At 48.5% G+C, this 19254-nt stretch overlaps 2 protein-coding genes across 3 annotated transcripts in view; both read right to left on the bottom strand.

The window, feature by feature from the left end:
- Window positions 1-5116, bottom strand: part of LOC143009741 (cyclin-Y-like) — an 11497-nt gene extending 6381 nt beyond the window's left edge. Inside the window, exon 1 of the mRNA XM_076161810.1 lies at window positions 4590-5116. Within this exon, the coding sequence (XP_076017925.1) occupies window positions 4590-4743 (154 nt within the window). The 5' untranslated portion in view covers window positions 4744-5116. The remainder of the gene's footprint in view (window positions 1-4589) is intronic.
- A 4163-nt stretch (window positions 5117-9279) lies between these two features.
- Window positions 9280-16843, bottom strand: crema (cAMP responsive element modulator a). 2 transcript variants are annotated; one of them, XM_076161808.1, is made up of 8 exons: window positions 16698-16843; window positions 15326-15416; window positions 15068-15187; window positions 14270-14358; window positions 14033-14166; window positions 13731-13913; window positions 10784-10943; window positions 9280-10570 (listed from the first exon to the last, which is right to left on the bottom strand). In XM_076161808.1, the coding sequence occupies exons 2-8, from the start codon at window positions 15404-15406 to the stop codon at window positions 10426-10428; spliced, it is 912 nt and encodes a 303-aa protein (XP_076017923.1). In that variant the 5' UTR covers window positions 15407-15416; window positions 16698-16843; the 3' UTR covers window positions 9280-10425. The 2 variants fall into 2 exon arrangements, with proteins under 2 accessions (XP_076017923.1, XP_076017924.1); XM_076161809.1 differs by lacking the exons at window positions 13731-13913; window positions 14033-14166; window positions 14270-14358; ... (1 more) ...; window positions 15326-15416; window positions 16698-16843 and adding an exon at window positions 12661-12953.
- Between the last annotated feature and the right edge of the window lie 2411 nt (window positions 16844-19254).

The raw sequence follows: 19254 nt of genomic DNA, 5'->3' as shown, positions 1-19254 counted from the left end.
CCGGCTACGACCGCGGCGTTTACAGACTTTAGTTTGAACGACGAGACGAGCTCGGACTTCACAATATGGAAGTACATGTCACCCTGTAGCATTATACTAACACACACACACACACACACACACACACACAGATAGAGGGGACCCAGGTTAACCAAACAGGCTGGAACTGCATACACACACATACATACACAACGCTGCGTGTCAGAGAGAAAGAAAGGCTAAACACACACACGTCCACAAACACATTATATCCACACAGCCATTCTCACACACTCTCTCTCACACACACACACTCTCTCACACACAAGCTCAGGTGGTCCTCTGGCGTTATGACTGATTACTTCTGCCCTCAGTATTCATGTTACCTAAACCACTGCTAGTACTCCCAGCGTTACCCTGTACTCCTTCTCATGTGAAACACTCCTGTCTGCTTCCATCCTCGCCCCAGTGTCGCCTCCATCTATGCTCCCTGATACATTCTAAACGGGCTTCTACACTTCTGCTGCTCCTCCGCTCAGGTGTGATCGATGGATCGAGCGAGCGAGCGAGCCTCTCATTCTTCTCTCTCCCTGCTGGGAACATCTTCATTACGCCAATTAAACCGCCGGTCGATCACGCCTCTGCACAGCTACACAATCTGAGCCCAGATCAATTCAGACTTTCGACTCTGCATGGATGACAATGAGGTCCTGTCTAATAAGGGAGGAGGTCATTACTGTGACGTCATCTAAACAGCTTTATGTGTTAAACGTATCCGTCAGTCAGCTGATTCCCTCCCGCCCCTCGTCAGTTCTGCTCCCGTCTCCTCTTGCAGCATGAATCTGTGTATGAATGCAGAGGCGATTGTCTCCTGAGTGTTCTTCTGCCTCGGCGACTCAAAGCAGACGCGGCTTTGTGAAGTGATAATAATGAAGGAGAGGAGCCGCTTCTGCTGCAGACTCAATTAGCGGTCAATAAATCAGCCGTGGCCCCCCGCTGTGAGAACACTGACCTGAGAGGAATTATTCATTATCAACACAGGAGGAGAGAGACGCACCTCTCTAATGTATTCTGCTGATTAAACACCCACTTTCAAAATAGAAACCTTATTATGGAGTCCAGCTTGTTGACCTGCACCTTTATGGTAAAGACGGAAACCGGAACAGACCAGAAGCTTCAACAGTGAGAGACTTAAAGGTCACTAAAGGACAGAAATATAAGATAAGTAATAGAAAAATGGGATCTAAATGGATGAAAGAGTCGAGTTGTGTTTGTGACAACGAGCAGATGAGGAGCAGCTGATCCCAAAGCAGAGGGGGGGTCTGCTGTGTGTGTGTGTGTGTGTGTGTGTGTGTGTGTGTGTGTGTGTGTGTGTGTGTGTGTGTGTGTGTGTGTGTGTGTGAGCAGCTGACTGTATGTTTCCTGCAGAGGCCTCCTGGTGCCGACACAAAGGTCACCATATGGTTCAGTCCCGATTCCTCCCAGGATTCCATCTGCCAGACGTTCACACACACACACTGTACGCCCCGGCCTCGGCTCTCTATCCTTCTATCTAAACATTCCTACAGCATCTTTCCATGGCTCTCATCCATTAACAGTGATGTGATAACTCAGTGGATTGATTACTGATAAGTGATTGGAGAAGGGAGGAAGTTAAAGGCCGAATGCATTAGAGAGGGGGATGGGATGTGATCTATGCTCTGAACACAACCTATGGAAACTGGGCAGTGGTTGATGAATTTGGAAGATGAGGAACTTAAGAGGAGACAACCAGAGGAGGAGGAGAGGAGATGTAGAGCTCCGCAGATCTGTTCTTGTTAATCAATCGGAGCCGAGCCTCCATTTGGATCTGCTGCCTGTTAGATCTCTAAACCTGCTGCACGCCGGCATCAGACCACAGCTCAACAACCTGACACACACACACACACACACACACACACACACACACACACACACACACACACACACACACACACACACACACACACACACACACACACACACACACACACACACACACACACACACACACAGCGGGCTTTGTGGCAGAGAGGCTGATCATCATATGGCGCCTCTCCTTTCATGTGCCGACTGAAGAGGACTCGTGGGGTTTGGAGAAAAGTTTCCTCTGGGTGCTCAGAAACCCCTCTGGGTGCTCTGGGAGTTCTGCTGCTCTGTGCACAAATGAGAGAGTGTGTGTGGGTTGAAGAGTTTGACAGCATAGATCTGGAGATGTGAAGGCTGCTTTGCCCCAGAGAAGCGAAGCCTCTAACAGGTGGAGTCGGCCTCAGTGAGGATGAAGGAGCCATGATGGAGTTTAGGTGAGGCTGAGGCTTCGTCTGCGGAGCGACGGAGCGCTGACGACTCAAACCAAACATCAACAGACGCTTTAACAGCTGCAGTTTCCATTCCACTACCAGAATGAGACGGTTTGTCAGCTGATTGAGCCTAATTCTGTCAGCAGCAGCAGCTCGTGCTCACATTTACCCTTCTAACTGCTCTAACTGCTCCTACTGAGACGTCAACAGAAACACAAGCTTCAGTCTTCTACCATCTCTCCTTGTTTTATAGAAGCTCGTAAAACTCCAGGGATCATTTTCAGCAAACATTCGATTCCCAAAAGTCCACATCCTGGTCGTTAACATTGACTTTGTCCTACTTGAAGCTCCGACACAGTGGGAGGAGCAGCAGAGTCAGAGACGTCAATATGAGCTCTACTGATTGAGTGTAATCATCGTGATGTGAGGGTCAGAGAGCCACAGAGCTTCACGCTGTAGCTACATTGATGGGTTCAACCTGGACGAGCACTTGTGTGTGTGTGTGTGTGTGTGTGTGTGCAGTAATAATGGGCTCATGATCTGATTGTGATTGGTCACAGTGTAGATCCAGTGAAGTCTTCTGCTGTGACTCTCATCCCAGCTAATCAGGGACAAATGATGCCTCTGAAAGAATCCGACGCCGCTCCAAATTGAGGCGTTAATTCTTGGCAATCAGACGTCTCATGAGGCTTCAGCTGTGACACACACACACACACACACACACACACACACACACACACACTCTCGCTCAGTCACAGCTGCCTCTCTGGGCTTTCTCTCCTTGGGGGGCTAAAGGAGTCCCGCTGATGGCACAGACCGTAATGAAACAGACTAATCTCCATCATACTGTCTGCGAACTGCTAACAGAGGCGAGGCATTAGACACGCTGGGGGTTCAATCCCGACAGCAGCGGGGGCAGACGGCCTCTCAGCACGCCGCCTTTGTCCCCGTCGAGGAGCAGCTTCAGTGTCAATCATCAGCCGCTCCGTCTCTGCGTTCTCCGTATGGAAACGTCTGAGCTTCACACACACGAAGAAACAATCCAAACCACACAGAGACATGAAGCTTTGGCTGATAGATTATAGAAGTGGTTGATCCATCATTCAGACGAGTTTATGCTGCATGGTGTCTTTCCTGGGAATGATGCTCTGCTGCATCAGGAAGCTACGTGTTCCATTTCCTGATGCAGCAACATCGCTTCATATAGAATAAACAAGAACAATGATGATGCAAGAGTGAGAGAAGAGAGAAGAGAAAAGCTTCAGCTACAGAAACACAAAGTGAAGCGAATCAAACATGAAGCAGGTCAGCTGTTGTGACTCTGACATGTACACAGCATGTTTATGTGCCCAGAACACGCCCACATACATGAGAGGGGACTGTGGTTACACCGTCCTCATCTAAAGTTACTGACCGTACGAGCTATAGGCCCTGACACGCTGTGACACAGGAGGAAGAGCATTTAAGAGTCAGCAGAGTTTCTGAAAGCAGAGAAAAGGCTCCACACACTTCCTGAGAGAAGCTGCTGACATGTGACGGCGGGGCTGCTGGCAGAACACGGACGAGCCATTTAGTGGACACTTTTCAGTGTGAATGGTTCAATTGTGATGCATATTAGCATGTTTGAATGGAGGGGCTGTGTTCCATCGCTGCACGGCCCCAAAACAAAGAGAGGCACAATGGAGTCGGCCCTCACCAGCAGGATGCTGCCTGCCGCCGCCGCCGCCGCCGCGATGCTTTGCAAGACTCATGGGAATGAAAATACACACACGATGCCTTCTCTGTGTCTGTGTGTGTGTGTGTGTGTGTGTGTGTGTGTGTGTGTGTGTGTGTTTGTGTGTGTGTGTGTGTACCTCCAGCTGTAAAATTCCCATAATACTCTTTTATATTTACATTATACTGCAGTGTTATTTGCTTTCGTCCTTATCCAATCATAAACTTTTTCCATAATATTACAATTATCTATAGTTGCTTACTGTGTTTAACATGATCTAATTGTATTATGGAGTACTATTCAACCTTCACATACCTCCTATATTCCATGTTAAAGGAAACATATATATTTATTTGTACATTTATCTGTACATGTAGAAGTTTTTGTCCTTTATTTCATATCTCTGTAGAATCCAATGGGACCTGAACGTCACATAACACTAAACACTACATCACTACAGGTCTCCATCACTGAGTCCCCTTCAGGTGACACAGGAAACCCCACTATCTGCTGCTATTCGCCGCCGCGTCAGACACCATGGCAGCCGGGGAGCCGCTCGTAATGACTCGTGTATTTACCGTCGACGTTCTCTCTGTCGCTGATGTGCTGCAGGTTACATCCCGTCTCCTCCCGGCTCAGCTCGGACTCCTGCTGGTACGACTCCAGCCTGGAGTGAGCGTTCCGGCGGAGCTTGGGGCTGGAGGACACGCAGCAGGAGGTCGTGCTCCCCATCTCTCCTGTCCGCCCCCCGCCGCGTTAGTGCAGAACAACCGCCGGATCAGCGAACATCACCGGGGCGCAAAGGCTGAGTCCGTGCCGGCGCCCATGGGTGCTGCCAAGCGTCTCTCTCTGTCTCTCTCTGTCTCTCTCTATCTCTCTCTCTCTCTCCCTTGCTCTCTCGCTCTCTCTCTCTCTCTCCCTCTCGCTCTCGTTCTCTCTGTCTCTCCTCTTCGGCGTCTACGCGGAATATGTCACATCCAGTGCGATCCGAGGCAGCATCATCTTCATCATCTTCATCATCATCATCATCATCATCACGCGCTCGTGCTCCGGGCTCCGTGTTGTTGCTCCCCGGCTGTCACCGCAGCCACAGACCGGCAGGGGGGCGTGAGGTCCGGGGTAAAGGTTCCGGTTCAAGGGGGTGGAGAGGGAGCCGGCCGGCGGGGCGGAGGGGGGGGCGGGGTTATTGGCGATCAAACTCGTATTTATCGATCTTTCTTCATTGCTTAGCAGTTTTCATGTTACATTACGACAACTGTATAAAGATAGAATAAAAATAGTCAGAATATGTTTTCTATCTGTAGTATTTACAGTATTTACTGTTAGAGTAGTAGTATAAAAGTATAAAACTTTTAAAAGCTTATACAACATCAAATGGTTTGGTGGTGGTTTGATGAAGTCGTGGAATTGTGTGAGGAAAATACTGCGTGCTCAGTGGAAACTGTCACGTCACTACAGCGCCACCTGCTGATGGAATGTGATAAGGTACCACCATTCACCACAAGGGGGCTCGCTGCCTCACTTGTTTAATATTGTTCTTGTGTTTGAGCAGCCGGTACCGATGAGTGAAACGCTGCTTCAAGCATCAGACACAACATTTTAGAAAACAAAAACGAAAGGAAAGAGTACACTGGTCAGGTGTTTGTGTTCATGCTTGTGTTGTTGTTCCTGGCTGGGCGTGGCTTCCTGATACCTGTTTCCACTTTCTGGCTGCACACACCTGAGGCTCATTCGATGCTCATCAGCTGGAATACAGACTCCAGCTGATCCAGTCAGGCCTGGACAGAGAGTTCAGCTGTGATTCCGGTTCAGTTCCGTTTCAGTCGCGTTTGCTCCAGAGAGTTCCAGTTTATTTGTTGGTTTCCTTGTTTTACACGGTGGTTTTGTTGAGCTATGCAGTGTTTTGGTGAGTGGACCTTTTTTTGTTCTCACCTGGTTTTGTTTTGGGCTCCACTCACACTCGCTGCCTTCGCCAAGCGTTCCGTTTCGGTGTCTCCAGCTCTACTTGTCCTGTGTTCTTCATCCTGGTTTGTGTTTCCATTAAAATATCTGTTCTCCACCTGATTCCGTGTTCTGGTGTCTGTGTTCCGCATATTTGGGTCCAAGGCGGGATTTGAACTCGGGACCTTTCTCGCTGGAAAGTGACAGTGCCGAGTCATATAATATGTTTCATCTGCATTTGTGTTGCAATGTTGTTGTTCTTACCTTTCTTCATCTATTTCTTTATTTGTTTCAAGCAGAGTTTTGTAGTATTGTATTTGCCGGTTCTGTCTGTATTGCAGTGCTGCACTTTGCCCGGTAGATGTCGCCCTTGACCGTCTTTGTTTACAGACCTGTGGGGGCTCACACTGGCTCGTTTGTAGGCGTTTTTGTCTCTCGGTGGAAATTTCCACTCCAGCAACAGCGGACCAAAGGCCACGAAGATGTTCACTGGCAACAGAATGAATGAATTATTAAAAAGACTCCCACGCTGAAAATGTTAGCTTTGTTTAGCTTTGATTCTTTTAGGTGCAGAGTGGATTCAGACTCTGATTGGTCGGCCTTTAAAGTGAATGAGGTCATTTATATTCAGACAGGATTGACTCAGCTGAATCACTTTATATCTCCAGATTCATTTATTTATCTGTTTTCCCATTAATTTTATGTAAACTTTGTTGGTAACTTGAGACTGAAACATCTTGACACGCTCACTTTAGAGATTAAATAAATACCAGAGGGTTAAAGACTCACATATTATTGTAATTATTTATATAACTCAAGTAATTTGACATCAAGGACATTATAAACACATTTTTCTCAAGGCAGAATGTTGTGGGAAAGAAATGTTGCTGCCCCGCCGGGGAGGGTTTCCGTTCATAAACAAGTGTTTCAAGGTTGCACTCTGAGGCATTTATTTTCCTTTTCAACTCGTTCACCACTGTGTGTGTGTTCGTGTGTGTCTAAGAGATTGAGGGAGAAAGAGACAGATACGTGCATTCTGTCTCCTGTACTGAATTGGTTCTGTTGGTTCTGTTGCTGTGGGTTCTGTTGAATGATGAAGTGTTCCCATGAAGAGAAGAAGCATTGTTTCCTAATATCAGATGCAAAGAACCATCACACTTTAATCGAGCGACACACAAACCCGTCCTCTCTCTTCTCAGCCAAATAGAGGAAAATGCCAGGAGTTGCTATGGAAACCACATGGTAAAGTAACGTCATTGCCTGGAGTCCACATGCGTGTGCAGTGCGTCTCTCAGCGCCGCTCAGCTCGCTTGTGTGGGTTTCTTGTAAGGTTGCTCCGTCTTATCATAGCCATCGTCATCAGAGTTTCTATCGCAGTATAGTTTGACATCATGTGTGACCTTTAGAGAGATGAATCGGAAAGAGAAACTCTGACCGAACTCCTGCTAAACAAACTCACAGCTGCACGAAAGCAAAGAGCCATGAGAGAGCAGATAAGTTAGAGAAGAAGCATCTGGGGGAGACGTTAGAAAAGTTAGATTCTTGCGTTTTTGCCTTGAAGGATGATGAAGCTTCTTCTTGTAAAAGGAAGCAGCGGCTGTTTGCTCATAGCAACGGCGATCCAACAGCAACACAGAGCTGCTGAGCATCTTAGCACACAGAGAGGCTGCTGGGATACGCAGGGAGAAAAGCAACAAGAGCATCAACAGGTCCTCACATAATCACTGCATCACCTCACAAAGCCTGGAACTGCTGGACGTAAAACACTCCCCTTGGCATTTTTAGTCTATTTAATTACTATGATGTCATGTTGTATTGACTCTCTCTCTCTCTCTCTCTGGATGCTTAAGAGTTAAACTGCATCCATGTTGAGCACTTATAGGGACTTTTCATGGAAGTATTATAGTGATACTGGCTGGTTGACTGGATTTCCGCATTTCCAGGTCTTTCATGTCTGAATGAGGTCAGGTTGTTTGTTTCTGTAAGCTGCTGCATTCTGGGTATATTTGGCGTTCCCTTACCAGGTCAGCGGGCCTTTATAGCAACAGGACAAAGATAAGGGGTTATGGACAAAGCAGTTAAAGCTGAACGCACAAGCAGTTTATGACGTAATGCCTTATGTGCTTTATGTTTACGATTCAGGTAAATATGTCAGAGAAAAGACTTCCTGAGGCAACGGTGGACATGTTTATGCTTTAGGATCCATTTAAAGAATGAGTGAGTGAGTTAGAGAGTGAATGAAAGAGACAGTGAGTGAGTGAGACAGTGTGTTAGATGGTGAGTGAGAAAGTTAGTGAGTGAGTGAGAGAGTGAGTGAGACGGGGTGAGACAGTGAGTGAGTGAGAGAGTGAGTGAGACAGTGAGTGAGTGAGACGGTGAGTGAGTGAGACAGTGAGTGAGACGGTGAGTGAGTGAGACAGTGAGTGAGAAAGTTAGTGAGTGAGTGAGACAGTGAGTGAGTGAGACGGTGAGTGAGACGGTGAGTGAGAGAGTGAGTGAGTGAGACGATGAGTGAGTGAGACAGTGAGTGAGACGGGGTGAGTGAGTGAGACGGTGAGTGAGAGAGTGAGTGAGACAGTGAGTGACATTACATTACATTGAGTGAGACAGAGTGAGAGAGTGAGACGGGGTGAGTGAGACAGAGAGTGAGACAGTGAGATGGGGTGAGTGAGTGAGACAGTGAGTGAGAGTCAGTCATCTTCCCAGTGGTCAGGATCAGCTTGCTCCTCCTCCTCAGGTCACAGTGCTGCAGTGTGAGTAGATGCAGGCATGCGGCACAAAGCGTTCTTCCTCTTCAGCCTTGACGTCAGCTGTGCGTCGCGGCCGTGGCCTCAGTTCTTTAACGGCATTCATGGTTCTGTTTGAGAAAAGCTTCGACACAAAAGCCACGAATGAGTCACAGCCCGACTGAAACTGAGAGTGACGACACACACACACACTTATCCTTTCACACAGAGGCTCCCAGGAGTCGATCCTCAGTGTGAATAGAGGGCTGACTCACTGTGTGTTCTGTTATTTAAAACTGCATAAGACTCAGTTTCTATGTTAGAATCTTCATCCTGGTGACAACTTTACATAAAAAATACAAATTCATTCTTCTTCTCTGGAGCTGTGAGTTGTATAAATGCAGCTGTGTGTGTGTTCATGTGATCTCAGTCCATTTCTGATACGAAACTGAAGCTCTGTCAGGAAGGAAGGAGACTGAGACAGGGGTGTCCCATGAATGCTTCACCTGCATGTAGTCAGAACCATCCACCCGCCCCTGAAACACAGTTATGAGACTGCAGAGAGAAGCTGCCACACACACACACACACACACACACAGCATCATAAACATACACTTTTATTAGATAAACAAAATAGTTTTGGTTTTACATTTCAAACACGTACGGTGAAAAGAGTACGAGACGCCGCCGCTGCCGTAGAAAACCTGAATGACATCATGGCCTTCATCCAGAATTAAAACCCTGTACAAATATAAACGTCCTCCAGATGTTCCTGTCGTCTTCACTGCGACCCCAGCAGAGGAGGAGCTTCACACTCAAACACATCCAGAAGAAGCAGAGGAAACAAGCGCTCGCGTGTTAAACATGTATGTACAAAACAAACACGGCCCGGCCCTTTAAACAGAGCCGCCGCCGTCGTCTCGTCGTCAAAGGGAAACAGCGTCGTCGGCTTCAGACCTTTGAAATGTCACAGCTGAGGGCCTGATTTAGAATTCATTTGAGCTTTTTTAAAGTTTGTGACTACATGAGGCGTAAAGAAACGAAACTCCTGGGAGAGGAGAGGAGGCGAGCTGAGGATGGATCAGCTGAGGGGGGGGGACTAAAGCGGTTTGGATTCAGGTTCTGATGGGACAAACAGCAGCAGGGGGCCGTTTGATCGCTCATGATTCACAAATCCACTGAAGCCAAATCACCAAACTCAAGATCTCACAGTAAAACTTCACTAAACTGACAAAACTCTCACACATCATCCGTCGTTTCATGGATTTCCCCCCGGAGGAAGGAATGAAACGGACACACACACACACACACACAAGGTAAACACGGGTCGGCACATCGCCAGAACCCGCCGGTGCTGAGACGCGGCTCCACCCGGGCAGGACGCCGTCTTCCTGACAGGAAGCACCTGTATTTCCTCTTTCTGTTCCTCTTCTTCTTCTGCTGGTTCTGCTTCCCCCGGTGCCTCTCCGGCGGCGGCGGCGAGCGGCGAGCGTAGCGGTGTGCGACGCTCCGGCCTTCACATGCAAAGAGCGCGAAAAATAAACAGGAAACGAGCGATAATGACCAGCTGAAGCGTTGGGATCCCTCAGGACGCCTGGAGAGCCGAGCTGAAACAAAGAGCAGCTTTTTGTTCCACAGTCAGAGTTTTTTTCTTTTTGTTGTAGCAGTTTGTAAACGGCACCGTGTGTCGGAGCGCCGTGACCACAAGCCGCCGCCGCCGCCGCCGCCACAGCAGCAGCAGCAGCAGCTACTCGCCTTTGTGGCAGTAAATGTCCTTCAGCGCCTTCAGCTCTTCAATCAGGGTCTTGTTCTGGTTCTCCAGCACGGCCACGCGGTTTTCCAGACACTTGACGTACTCCTTCTTTTTCCGGCGGCACTCGCGAGCCGCCTCCCTAGAGGGAGAGAGAGAGAGGGAGGGGGAGAGGGAGAGGGAGAGAGAGAGAGAGATTTACAAATTGGTCCCAAGTACCGACTGGACAACAAGACTGGGACCAGAACGATGAGTACGACCCCCCCCCATCAGTCCGCCACCTAGAATATCCACGCCTCTAATCATCAGTGTGAGTGATAGGGATCCTCCTCCTCCTCCTCCTCCTCTTTCTCACCTGTTCTTCATCAGCCGCACCTCCCTCTTGCGTGTGATCTCCTCGGAGTGGTGACCCGACGGGCTCTGCATGGTGCCGGGGGAGGCGGCCATCACGATGTTCTGAGCCAGGCTGGAGTTGGGCGACCGCAGCTGGTAGGCCGGAATGTCCCCGGTGGCAGCTAGGGGGCAGCAGAGGACAGAGGACAGAGGACAGAGGAAAGAGGACAAGGTGAGACCACTGTTACATCCCCCCCCCGCCCATGTTCTGTGCTCACTTCAACCGGCACACTGCCCCCTTAAGGCTTTGATCGGTTCTGTGTTTCTGCTTGTTGGGTCGTTTCTTACGTCACTCCCCTCATGACGGGACAGAAAACAAGCAAAGTGAATTAAACTCAATCTAATTTGAATTGAAGCAGTGACAGATTGGAGGAAATGTGGCCAAAGCTGCGGTGCCGCTCTCTGGGACGGAGCCACAGAACAGAACAAACTGGCCTCTGTCATCAAACCGTCTTGACCTTTAAGACGGAAATCTGGGCTCCTTTACCCCGACGCCTTTACACGGCGGCGGCGGTCTATCATTAGAGTCGCTGCTCTTAAAGCTGCAGGACGTCACTCCAGGCAGCGTGTTGTGTTTGTGTCCTGTAGCTTTGTTGTTGTTGTGTTCAGTCCTGACTCGTCCTCAGGTCTCATGTCCTCCTGCTGGTCCACTGTCTGTCCTCTTGTCTCTTTACACTTTGTGACCTGTTGTTGTTGTGACTGTAAACTTATTTGTGGGTCAGAACCAAGCTGATGCTGTTTAACCCCGTCAGGCTGTTTCCTCTGTTGAATCGACTCATGGACATAACACTGCTGCTGACACACACACACACACACACACACACACACACACACACACACACACACACACAGAGAGAGAAAGACACACACAGAGACACACACACACACACACAGACATACACACACACACAGAGACACACACACTTTTTTTCCACTTTGTTCCCGAGAACATTTCTCAGTCAAGCACACAGTAAACACACACACACACGTTATGATAACACAGTGACTGATGCTGTGCTGACGTCAGTGTGTGCGTCTTACTTGCCCATAATGCATTCTCTCTCTCTCTCTCTCTCTCTCTCTCTCTCTCTCTCTCTCTCTCTCTCTCTCTCTCTCTCTCTCTCTCTCTCTCTCTGCCTGGCTTGTGTTCCAGGAAACTGGAGTGACGTCAAACCAACAACTATCTCACCCGCCCTTCACTTCTTCCCTCCCCCCTCCCCCCCTCCCTCCTCCTGCCTAAAAACCACTTGCTGTGGTTGTGTGTGTGTGTGTTTGTGTGTGTGTGTGTGTGATAATCAGTACGCAGGCTTACAGGAACAGAGCCCAGCAAACTAACACAGCACTTTCATTTCTGGTTTGTTTCTTTCAGCACACACACACACACACACACACACACACACACACACACACACACACACACACACACACACCCTGAGCTGTCGTAACACTTTTCCTGTGTTGAAATCTCTCACACACACACACACACACACACACACACACACACACACACACACACACACACACACACAGCTGTTCGGTCTGCAGCTTGTTTCCCTCTAGATTTCACACTCAACAACTTCTAACATTTCTAACAACACACACACACACACACACACACACAGGCAGAGAACCTAGAGACACACACACACACACTCAGAGAACCTAGAGACACACACACACACACACACACACACACAGTTGAGTCTCTGTCCTTGAGGTTTAACGGAGGAAGCAGCTGTCAACAAAACTCCATGAGAGCACAAACACTTCACAGACTAACTTCCTTCAAACACACACACACACACACACACACAGCGGCGTGATAGGATGGAGGCGTACCTGACTCGGTCTCGTCCCCGGTTACAGCCATCTCCTGTTTCCAATAATCCAGCCCAGCGGTAGCCTCAAACGCCTCAGCACCTAAAGCCTCTCCTGCCTCTCCTGCCTCTTCCTCCTCTTCCTCCTCTTCCTCTAGCCTCTCTCTGCTGCTCTCTGCTCTCTCTCAGCATGAGAGTGGTCGCCCAGTGGAGTTCGCAGCCCGATTACAATTACGGGCATTGACATCACAATGACATCACTCCGGGCCGCGCTGAAGTCAGTCAAACTCTGAGGATTACAGCTCCTCCCACCGGCCCCCGGCCCCGCCCCCTCTCCCTCCCTCCCTCCCTCCCTCCCTCCCTCCCTACGCACAGCCGACGCTCGAGTAGAGAAACACAATGTGAGCCGAGCAGGGAAGCAGGGAGGGAGGAGGGAGAAAGGGAAGGAGGGAGGGAGGAGGGAAGGAGGGAAGGAGGGAGGGGGAGGTGTATTTTTAGAGCGAGTGACGCAACTAGGGAGACGCTCAACAAACAAGAGGATATTGTGTCCCGAGAGGCTGTAGAGCACCCTGACGACTGACTCTGTGTGTGTCTCTGTGTGTGTGAGGAGGAGAGAGGAGGCCACAGAGGGAGGAGAGGTTACAGATTGAGGTTGAGGCCATTCTTGGTTTAATCACAACACTTCTGTGCCTCAGATCTGATCTCGGTCCAAATCCAGGAAAAGTGGAATCTCTGCTGTTTCAAAGCTTCAAACTGTGATCACCAGGCTGGAAACCCCCTGAGACTGAGCCTGAGCCTCAGAGTGAGACTGAGTCTGAGCCTCAGACTGAGCCTGAGAGCCACCACGTGTTTGTTTAGTTTGGAGATGAAGAGTTAAACAGCTTCAGGTCCAAATGAAGCCCACAATAATGAATCCTTAGATCTAAAGGTGAGCAGATGTAGTGAGGATGAAATCAGCTCAGAGCTCTGGAGGAACACACACACACAGCGCCCCCTACAGCCACACACACACACACACTGCAACAACAACACAGCAGTGAGACGCTGCTCCTGCTCCTGCTCCTGCTCCTGCTGAGCCTCCTTCCTTCCTACCTTGGATGAGCACTTGTCCTCCCTGGATGTAGAACTGCTGCGGCGCCTCCCCAGGCTGGGCCGCACACTGTAGGATGGTGGCTCCGGGCTGAGGGGGGGCCGCGGTCAGGGCCTGGCCCCCCTGCAGGGCCTCTCCTCCTCCGGGGCTGCTCAGCTGGACGGCTCGGCCCTGAGAGATGGTGACTGTGCGGGGGGGCGGAGACGGGACGTTACAACGCCGTCGCTGGACACGATGACATCATACTGCAGAGGGACCCCCCTGTGTGTGTGTGTGTGTGTTTGAACCGGGCCCACAAACTGACTGTATTGTCCCGTGCTGGTCTGGTAGATGGACGTCGGCGAGGTAACCGTGGAGACAGGCCCCTCCTCCTCCGTGTTCTCCTCTTCGATTATAGGAACGGCTGCTGAATCGGTTGAAAGCTCGTTGAGGATTTTCCTGTGGAGGGAAGAAGAAGAAGAAGAAGAGAACGTGACACAAACGTCACCATGATGGATCCAACATCCTCCTGCTCTTCTTCTTCTTCTTCTTCTGGTCTCACCGGTAGGACGGACGCCTGGACAGGAGCTCCCTCCTTTTCTGCGTGTCTGCCACGCCCTCGTCTTCCTCCAACTCTGCTACTGAGGCGATCTGCAGAGAGACAGCAAGGGTTAACAAGGATTCATCTTGGATTTGGAGACTCTGAAGAACCGGAGAATATCTGAGACTACGTTTAAACTCTGTGACCGTTCAGTGACCTCATCACAGCCTGGAGTCAGGGGGCGTGGCCTCACTGCTCCAGACACAACAGCAACATCTGCTGAAGGTGAAGGTTGGGCTTGATGAGCTTAGCACCAATCCTCTTAACAGATACACAGGCCGCTGCAGCACAGAGGAGCCTGGAGACTAGAACCCAGAGCCTTGAGCCCCGGGTCTGGGGCCTGGAGGGCCGAGAGCTGAGAGTCTGGAGCCTGATTTACCCTGAACTGCTCATGACAAACTAGTTGGAGATCAATCATCAAACACCTTCTGTTTCTGGAGTCTATAAAGCTTCATAACATGACACACAGCATGAGCTCTTCATCCACCTGTGTGTGTGTGTGTGTGTGTGTGTGACTGTGGCAACGTCAGACACACACCATGTCATTAACCTGTGTGTCATGATCCCATCCTGACCTGGCAGAGACGCTCTGAGTGATGAAGAACAGCCAAAACAGCCTGAGACTTTGGTTCAAATGAATAAGAACATGGGATTCAGACTTAAGACAAACAAGAACAACCAGGGCTGTGACATCATCACAGTGAGGGAGTGTTCTGGTGGTCTGGACCCCCCAGAGGCCCGATGGAGCCGTGGCCTCACCTGGACGCTTGGCGCTTGTATGACGGAGGTCTGAGGAGCCTGGATGACTCCCTGGAGCTGCACCGTCTGACCGTCTGAGAGCTGGACCAGGGTCACGCCCGCCACCGACTCTCCCGCAACCTACGGGCAAACACAGGACACGCCCCTTTGGATCAAATCCCACCCTCACAAGGTCTAACAGATAGAAGAGGTCCGAGGATGAAGATGGAGTAGATCAACCACAGAAACGTCAGATGTAACTGTGGTGTGTGTGTTTACCTGAGGGGACATGCTGCCGTCGCTCAGGTTCTCCTCCCCGTCGCTCGCCGAGTCGTTTAGAGACGAAGCAGAGCTCGCCATGATCAGGCAGCTAAACAAAACAAACATTCAACACGTTTTTCGTAGATCTCATAAATATGACCAGTATCGCTATGGTTACAAGCTTTAAGACCCTTTGTTCTTCACTTTACTGGGTCAGGTCTCGGGGTAAAGGTATCTGGTGAGCGGCGTCATCCTGAAACAATGAGCCTCAGGAGTGACATCACCGTGACCTCACTTCCTGTTATGTGTGTGTGAGTCACAGCGTCCCTGCTGACGGCTAACGTTTGCTCAGCCCAGGGACAGATACGGATGATGATCAAGTTCCAGCTGCAGATGTGTGTGTGTGTGTGTGTGTGTGTGAGCCAAATGTTTTCACTCCTCCTGATACGTGACTGGAAGCAAATCACGCCACCGTCACGCCGTCGCACCTTTATTGGATTCCTAATGGCAAAGACGGGGAACTTTACAGGAAATACGAGTTGTAAAAGTGGTTTGCTGGTATTTACAGCACAGATGAGTCGCTCTTCAATCTGTCAGCCTTCCGGTAGTTTAAGCGTCATAAAAACACGCTGACGTCAGATCACTCAGTCTTTGTCACTTCAGAGGTTCATAAAGCGCTTTAAGCTTCACCTGCTTTCCCTCTCTCTCTTTATTAGAGTTTCAGCCTCTCAGGTTCTCTGAATCATCTCGCCTGTCTGAACGACTCAAGAGTATGAAGCCTGTAGTACCACAATAGTTAATGTTTAAGTTATTCTCTTATAGCTAATATACAACAAAAGCAAATATGATTCAATCTTAATATCACTCAGGTTGTTGTGGACCCCTGAGATCTGCATGAGGACCTTTAGATACCTGCTTAGAACTAATCTACTAATATTAATTTCTATTTTCTTTTTATCTACACACTTCTATGTCTAATTTCCATTTTTACTCTACCTTTTTATTTATTCATTTAATGAATCACATTGAAGCTATTTCTTAATTGACTGTAATGTACACCTCCTCTTCTATTACACAAATAAAGTGTATTTTCCATTTCCATTAAGTAGAAGTGAAGAATGTTTCATGTACTTGGCGGAGTTAAAAATCTTTTAATTTGAAGAGACAGTTTCCGGGGTGTTGTTCCGCTTTCTGGCGGTGTAACGGACTTTTGAGTGGCCGGACAGGGAGATTCTGCTGCAGCTCGCTCTGTCTCGCGCCACACTGACCACACTCGACTCTCTGGCGTCCGCACGAACTTTAACAACAACTTGGCGGACATCTTGGCGCGTTTCCTTCCTACTCCGGACGATCTGCGCGGACCGAAATATGACGCTTTGCTGAGACTTACCGGAGTTTTACGTAGTGCGCGTCGTCACTAGTGACAGTGTGGCTGGACGGCCCGGGCCTCCGCTCACGTAGCTCCCACGTCAGCGCTGATGATGCTGTGCCCAAAATGTCCACCGAGCGCTCCGTTAAACCCGCAGAGCGTCTACAAGCGGCGAGAGCGCTCACTCCCGCCTACTTCCGTGTTCGTTTGGCTGCGGGCTGAACTGCCACGGGCCCAAAGACGTTTAGTGTTGTTTTAAGGGCAAGTTTGACTTAACTAAGGGAATAATACGTTACATTTTACCGCACCGGTCAGCCTGGCGGTGGCGCTGTGGTTAAAACTTTTTAATTTTGGTGTGTAACTTTTGGATTATAGTCATAGAATCAAACTACACTCACACAATTTCAACACAAACCAAATCAGAGCAATACGATGCAAACATTAAAACAAACAAATAAAAACGGTGACGTATTTTTTATTCTTATAGTATTCGGGCAGGTTACTTCTTAGAACACACTCTAAGAGGATCAGAGTGAGACCTCTGTGCTTTTCTCTATCTCAGAGTGAGTGTGTGCGTGTGTTTGTAGAGGGGGGGGGGGAGTGGGCGGAGCGTCACAGATGACACACATGAGGCCCAGTTGAAGTCAGCTGGAGCTCCAAATGTCTCACTCCTCTGCATTCTCACTCCACTGAGGAACGTGCAAATATTTCCATACCAAGCTTGTTGGACAGAGAATAACGACAAATATGGGCCAAAGAGCTTATTCCTTTAAAATACATCTGCAGGAAGCTTTACTTTGTCTGTAGGACATTTAAGTCACTTTGTAGTGCTGTGAACTTCCCTATATAAGCTTTTCTTGCTGCACTACAAATGTGTTAGAACTTAAAAACATATAACAGATCATAGTCCTTTAAGGAATTGAATCGTTCCCTGACGAAGAACAATAAACTCCACCGCCACATTATGTTTAGTTTTCTGTTATTTGTTTAGTTTTCGGTTCTTTTTTACGTCTTTTTGAAAGTTCATAACGTTTATGCATTATGGTAAAAGAAGTGTGGTTCGGTGCTGCCATCTAGCGGCTAAAATGAGCACACACACTTCAAAGACTGACGGTGTTCTGGAGTTATTAGATGATATTGAGGCCTGTCAGACGAGAAATGATCAAAAGTGTAATATTAGTAGTAACAGTGATGAAGAGTGCAACGTTTAGAGAAACCCTTCAGTTCCTAATACGACTCAAAAGTCTATTTCAGTTCCCTGAGCTTCTTTCTAATGTATGACAGGAGTCTCTGTAGGCACCAAACCCATCTGTACATCCTTAATATGTGGATGTTTGTTTACATCCTGTGTGTTGGATGTTTACGTCTCTTTTTAGTGACTCTGCCTCTGAGCACCATCTGTCCCTGTGCGTGCCAGCAGAGGACACACACACTGTTGACATGCAGTCCTCTCCACACTGACGTCCCTCCCTTAATCTCTACGTAACCATGGTTATAGTACACTCCATTCAGTAATTCCCACAACTGCAGCGGGTGTGTTTAGGGTGTAAGACAAAAAAAGATTATTATTGCTACTATAAAAAGGTTCCTGTACCATCTCCCCCTCCTCCTCCTCCTCCTCCTCCTCCTCTTGTCCTCTCCTGTAGTCAGATGATGAAGGCTCCAGATGGTCTCTCTCCAGCAGCAGAAGGAGGCTCGGCAGCAGGGAGTCAAATCAAACCCGGGCCAGACAGCTCTTTAGCACAAAATTAGCCCGGGATGAATGCAGAACACCATCACACGCTGTGAATGCATTCAGCCTGCGGCGCAGCACCAGAGCAGACATCAGCTGTCACCACGTCAACACAACATACAGGAGAGGAAGGAGCACAAACTATCCAATCAATCATCATGCTCCAGGTTGCTTAACATCTAAATCTGGTGCACAAAAAAACAGCTAACAAGCAGTTTGGTAGAAAATTGTGATTATTATCAGAATATGAAGAAACACACACACACACACACACACACACACACACACACACACACACACACACACACACACACACACACACACACACACACAGAAGAAGAAAACTGTGCTGAAGGAATCATCATCAACCACAAGAGGTCACTACTGAGTGAAATATCAGAACTGATCAGATCAATCTGTCACTTAACCGGCAAATTGCATCTTACAGTCACTTTAACCACAATCAGGTGATACAAACAGCTCTGAAAAGAACACACGATAGGATCGGAATCTTGCTTTTGACGCATTTTGAATATTGGGAATAAGTAAATTAGATTGAAAATGGTAACTTGAACTGTCTATGTCTAAATCCCCGTTTGGAAGTTGACGGGGGGTAAGTTAGTGGTGAGAGTAATAGTTACAGAACACAGTAGTCACGGAAATACAAACGCAATGAATGAGGCCAGGCAAATTAAAAAGATTCTTTTTTTTTTTTTTTAATAATGAAAGAAATATATAATATACGACATGTGAGTTAAACTTATTTTCCCTTTGGGCGGTTGAGCAAATGGGTGTAATTTGGGTGATTTCACAATAATTTAATATGAAATATATAAACAATTTGAG

This window comes from Genypterus blacodes, unplaced genomic scaffold (assembly GCF_046128005.1).
Source record: "Genypterus blacodes isolate CSIRO-AG114 ecotype Tasmania unplaced genomic scaffold, CSIRO-AGI_Gbla_v1 ptg000114l_1, whole genome shotgun sequence".
Classification (NCBI taxonomy): Eukaryota; Metazoa; Chordata; class Actinopteri; order Ophidiiformes; family Ophidiidae; genus Genypterus; species Genypterus blacodes.
Note: the sequence above shows the minus strand (reverse complement) of the source record. Positions and strands in the feature narration are given on the sequence as shown.